We start from the raw sequence: 6042 nt of genomic DNA, 5'->3' as shown, positions 1-6042 counted from the left end.
TATGAGACAGTAATGTGTGTTTCTACCATTTTCCAAGAACAACAAATTAACGTGATGTTTCTTTTTTTGAATGGACTTGTATAATGGTCCAACAATTGTTTTGTTATTTTTTAGACCGTAAATATTTACACTAATATTTTTATTATTCTTTTCAAACATCCTTACATCCCTGAAGCCTACTGGAAAAGTCATGTGTTTAGTGTTTAATAAAGTATCAAAGTGAGGATATGATGACGTTCTATTCGAATTTTGCTGGACTGGAAATAAAGCTGCCATAATGCACCACAAAAAGCAAAAATGGTCGGCATTTTGGATGTTGACACATGCATGCTTTAATTTAATAGCTCTCGGTAGGTCGATAAACCCTGATGCCCGCAGAGGATTATATTTGTTAATATTAACCTCTAGATAAGAATTGGCAACAAAGGCCCAACCGCTATCTCTTTCCTGGAATTCATCAATACTAGCAACAATTTGTTCGACAACCTTTTTAAATATTTCATTAAAATCATAGTTTTTATGAATGACAATATTCCCTGTAGCAAACGATTTAAGTTCACGATTATCATTTTTTGGGAGAGAAAACTCTGCAAACAGTTCAAAATTGGCTTTCACGCTGTCAAAAGAGTCAAGTCGTGCATCAATTAGATGGCGAACACGGCTACGTAGCGAGCGAATAAACACGGCCGGCGGGCTCGACCCGCGCGCGTCGTCGCAGTCCGAGCTCGGCCTCACCCTGTAAGTTGCAATGCGGTTACGAAACGCGGATGACACTTTCTCAATTCCATCACATTTCATTACAGCACTATTGTTTTTATGTACAGTGCTTCGCAAATGAGAGGAAAAAGATCTGCTTTTTACTGAGACATCACAAACAGAGCAATATATCATTTTATTGGATTTTCTTCTTTCTTTTCATAATTCAAATAATTTGTGTGAACTATTTTTTGCATTAAATGGTTAGAGTAAATAGAAATAATTAATAGTACCTAATGCTCAGTAAAACCTATACCTATCTAAATGCCTGTAAATGTGGGTGTTCCTAATAACTGCAGTGGACAAGACTCTTATAACATGTAAATGCCTAGCAGTGGGGTGTGAGCTTTACCTAATATTTCGTGAGGCCTAGTAAAAAAAAATTAAAAATAGAAAATACAAATAGCTATATGTTATATTTTATTGCCTAAAAACTTAATCTAACTTATCAGGGAAAAAATACCCCTCCTCTACAAAGCGGGATTTACAACGATGCAACAGCTGCTGCAGTGCAGTTAACTCGGGCGAGTCGGGGTCCGCTTGGAATCGCAGCGCCAACACCGCCTTTTCGTGCCGCTTGCGTGGGTGGACGTTCTTAATATCGTCGACCTGGTATAGCTTGAGGTCTAAGAACAGCCCTCCCTCAAGCTGGGCAGAGAGGCGTACGACTCCGTCAGCGACCCGCTTGGTGTAGCTCGACCGCAGCTGCTGCGGCGCCCTGGTAGCAGACTCCTCCTCGCTGTCGGAATCGAAGACTCGCCAGTTGGGCCTCTTTGACTTCGACGGCGGCGGTGCCTTGCGCTTGGTCTCCTTGGGTTTGACCTCCTTACTTTTGCGTCTGAAAAACCACAACATATATTAATAAAATATGAAACAGTGCATAAGGTCAACTGTGGGGAACACGGGCAAGTAGGTACATAAGACATGAAAAAATTATAATAAAAAAACAAGAAATGAAAAACACAATAATATTTACCTAGGCACCGACTCGTCGTCCGAATCGCAATGACGCTTGCCGGCAGCTGACTTCGACGGTGCTTTCTTTTTGTTTCTGAAATAGAAAGAAATAACTGTTATTTATCTAATACGTAAAACTGGAAAAATAATACAAAATCTTTACAGAAGGAATAAATATACTTAGGGTATAATTTAAAAAGTTGGTAAAAACACATATTATTATAGTTAACTGAAGGGACAACACACCATCGTATAAATCACAAATGTACCGTGTATTACCTTGCTACAGTCGATTCTGCGTCTGATTCGGCAAGCTGCGACGCGCGCTTAGTCGGCTTTGCGATCCTCTTGGGGTTACTGAAAACAAAAACATATAGTATTGTTGTATTATTCATACATTTCGAGTGATCTAAGTGCTATAAGAAAAAATACTAAAACACTCTACACGCACTACCACTGACGAAGTCTAAAGAACAAAAGCCGGGCCACTGAAGTGTAAAAAATAAGAAAATACCTTTCAAAGTAGTCGTCTTCCGACTCGAAGGCCTTTCTCGATGACCGCGCGTGCGACTTGCGGGCGGCGGCGTCGTCGTACTCGAAGTCAGACCTAAAACAACAATAAATTAGTATAATGTTATGATACAAATGTGTGCTTTTGTCTGATAACACTGGGATGAAGTTGCAAAACAAAGTTTTACATTAGGTAAGTACCAAAAATTTTGAGTGGAACTGATAAATAATGAAATGTTAAATTGAACAAGCAAACGTCCTCCAGCCCGACCGACAACCTTAGACAGGTAGCCGGCAGGCGCGGATCCACCCATATGGGCAAGGTGGGCATGCCCATCACCTAAATGTCTTGCCCCATATCAAACCATGGGAATTTAATATTTATAATTTAGTTATTTTATCACCTAAGAGATGTGATTGTTTTTTATGTTGGTGTTTATTTTTTTTATTTGGCTCACTAAACTGAGCTTAGTTCTTACAGTTTTCAAAAACAGTTGCCTAACTACCTTACAATGAATAAGCCCTACTAGAAGTGAGCACAACATGCATAAAAAAATAGAATTAAATTTTTACAAAAATGAACTTAGTGCTATTCCAATAACTTAATAAGTGAACAACTTATGCTACTTACTTAAACAAATTATTTACAAGTTTACATACTACAGTATAAATAAGAATATCAGTATTTGTGTGCTGTTATTGCTATACCTACTTAATTAACTAAAACAACCCGTAGACGCGAAAACAAATACATTACATAATAAAACTTTTCAACTGGTACTTAATTGATGAGACAGTGGATCCAAAAATATCAATCGAGTCCTGGACGCTATTGTATGTCGCTAAGAGTCTGTATAAAGGGGAGTGTTGAGCGTGTAGTGTGGTGCATGTCGGAAGATAAAAGGTTTTTCTGTTTTGGAGTCGGCTGCCTGAGCGTGGTATGTTTAATTTAATTTTTCCCAAAATTTCTGGAGAATCCACCTTTCCTTGAACAGTTTTGGTCAGGAATATTATGTCGTTACACCTTCTCCGAGCCTCAAGTGATTGAAGTTTGTAATGCTTCCTGCGGTCGCTGTACGGTTCAAGGCTACGGCATTTATTCTCTGTGTAGGCTAGGTGATATAGGAAACGTTTCTGAACCCGTTCCAGCCTGTTCACATGAATTTTATAGCTAGGATTCCAAACGGGGCTACTATATTCCAGGACACTACGAACCAAACTGTTGAACATGGTAATAGCTAGACTAGAGTCCCTAAATATTTTTGTTTGTCTAGTAACAAAGCCTGCAAGCTTGGACGCTTTTTTTATGGTAACATCGATATGGTCACGAAAACTTAATGTTTTGTCCATAATAATTCCAAGGTCACGAATGGTCTCAACTTCTTCTAACGGTGTGTTGTTTATGCTATACTTAGCTGTTAGAGGGATTTTCTTACGTGTAAATGAAATGTGAAAGCATTTTGAAGCATTTAATGTCATGTGATTACGATGACACCATTCCTGGACCAAGTTAATATCAGCTTGCAGAAGTTGTGTATCCTCGTGATTCCTGACAGCCCGATATAGTTTGACATCATCAGCATCATTATTATTTCGGGTTATGCTAAATCATTTTTTCTTTAAATTTTTCCAGCCTGAAAGCCCTCCGGATGGTTGTTAAAGGAATTCAAAAACCATAAAATTTTCAGTCAAGCCAAGAGTCTGTGTTACGGTTACAGCTTACGGCCAAAGCCACTATTTACGTATAAGTAGGTAGTACCTACCGAGCGTCCGTAGTCGAGCCTTCCTCAGTGATCGTAACTGATCACTGAGGTTAAGCAACAACTGGCATGATCAGCCATTGGATGGGTGACCAATTTCAAGTGGTACTTTTCTGGACGCTTCCGTGCTTCGGACGGCACGTTAAGCGGTGGGTCCCTGTTGCTGCTTCGGCAGCAGTCGTTAAGCCTGGTCAGAGGCCTTCGGGCAGCTTGAAAAACATCTGACCGTCGGGTTGCCCACTTACCCGACAACTCTCTCAGCACAAGCTTACTTGTGTTGGGGTCCACCAACCCGCACTAGGCCAGCGTGGTGGACTAGGCCTAAAACCCTTCCTTCATTGGAAGGAGACCCGTGCCCCAGCAGTGGGGACGTGATGGGTCGTGATGAGGTAGACCCTACTAGGTACAAATACAATGAGACTAGTTTGATCTCGATAAGCCAAATAAGTACCTAGTTGTTATGATAATTTTATTAAAAAATAAAGAAAACGTTATATTCTTTTTTTTGCATAGAGGCTAAAATATCAGTTTTTTTAGGTTTTCTCAATTTTAACCTAAGTTAAGTAAGCAAAAGGTTTGCCGAATAATCACTCTATTTAATATGTAACAAAATGATATTACCTAGGGTTCTATATAACTCATGATAGTTCTTTGGATTCAGCTGACTAAAGTTGTTGTATTTAACAATCTAGGTATAGATAATTCCATTAAATAAAAAAAGAAAAGTGTTACCCGCATTTACTTATTACTTCATGGTAGTTATCTAAAAAACTTAGGACCTATGGCTACATTTTTTGTCTCAAAATAAATGTAGGTATACCTAATTAAAAATATTTTAGTCGCAAACGCAAGTTTTTGAACCATAATATATTTATGCCAAATATTTTGGAGGTTGTATTAGGAAGACCTAGAAAACTGAATTTGTGTTCAAAATGTGGTTATTATGTCTGCTTTTAAAATATAATTTTCTACTATGGCTATTTTAGATAAAACAAACAAAGTTTTTTTTTAAAAAAAGCTTATTTTTCAGCCATGAATCAACACGCGGTCATTTAAAAATGCTGCTAAATTGAAATTATACTAAGTATGTGTAGGATCACCAACAACATTAATATCAAAATGCAGCGTATATAATATGATTATGACTGCAATTTACATAATTATAATGAACTTGTCTTAAACACCGCTTCGCCTTAAAAAGTTTTCCCTTGCAATCGCAATAAAAAGTATATAGCCTGAATTTAAGTTTAGGATGTCAGTTTTCTACATCCGTTTTATCGTGAAACATTAACAAACTTATAAACTTTCGTAATACACTCACGAGAGTCACGAGCAATAAAAGTCCCACTTACAAAATTTCGACACCAAATGATCAATTTTTTTTAAATATTTTATTTGATTAAAATGTTTACATTTTTAGTTGCTATTATTCTGAATTCTGATGCGCTGTTAAATTACTTCAGTATTGCAGACGCCGCATCGTCATTAAGCTAGTCTTTTCCGTTTGTATTTGGGTCATTTTAGGAAAACTGGAACACTGTTTTGTAAAGAAAAGGCATCCTTTAAATAAGTAGCTGCATCATATCATAAAAAACAAGTTGGCCTATCGAGATGAAATTAGCCTCATTTAGGTCAATGAGAATTTAGTCTAGTTATGTACGTTCTATAGTAAATTTTGCCGTAACACAGACTTTTAATGGTAAAAATTTTCAAAAAACCCAAATTTTTATTAATAAATTTATATTTTAAAAAAACCCGAATTATTTTACAATCTTTTTTGATACGGAGAGCTTTTGAGATGCACCTCACATACATTTAGCATAACCATAATACAAAAAATCAGATATCTGTCCCTAAAGGCGAGGCAAAAAACTTTTTCAGACTTGCCCATCACCTATTTTGAGGTCTGGATCCGCGCCTGGTAGCCGGTAGTAGATGGAGAAAATAAAGAAAAATAATGAGTAAACTTACGAACATTATTTTAGTAGGTGTAGTAGCAATTAGGGCATGCAATACCGGAACAATTTTCAATACCGGTATTGAGTTCCGGTATTACAAC

General features: G+C 37.4%; 1 protein-coding gene across 1 annotated transcript; it reads right to left on the bottom strand.

Annotated features, from left to right (window-relative positions):
* Positions 1–946: 946 nt before the first annotated feature.
* Positions 947–4737, bottom strand: LOC119694887. The gene is made up of 5 exons (XM_048632960.1): positions 4733–4737; positions 2228–2320; positions 1993–2070; positions 1733–1807; positions 947–1594 (listed from the first exon to the last, which is right to left on the bottom strand). The coding sequence occupies exons 1-5, from the start codon at positions 4735–4737 to the stop codon at positions 1192–1194; spliced, it is 654 nt and encodes a 217-aa protein (XP_048488917.1). The 3' UTR covers positions 947–1191.
* Positions 4738–6042: the final 1305 nt, after the last annotated feature.

The sequence above is a fragment of the Plutella xylostella genome, chromosome Z (assembly GCF_932276165.1).
Source record: "Plutella xylostella chromosome Z, ilPluXylo3.1, whole genome shotgun sequence".
NCBI lineage: Eukaryota > Metazoa > Arthropoda > Insecta > Lepidoptera > Plutellidae > Plutella > Plutella xylostella.
Note: the sequence above shows the minus strand (reverse complement) of the source record. Positions and strands in the feature narration are given on the sequence as shown.

Bases quoted from the DNA above. Each gene is read 5' to 3' on its own strand.
- LOC119694887 (XM_048632960.1), bottom strand. The intron at 2,071-2,227 runs GTATTTTCTTAT...TTTTGTTTTCAG, and splicing joins GAAGACGACTACTTTGAAAG to TAACCCCAAGAGGATCGCAA. The intron at 1,595-1,732 runs GTAAATATTATT...GTGGTTTTTCAG, and splicing joins GACGACGAGTCGGTGCCTAG to ACGCAAAAGTAAGGAGGTCA.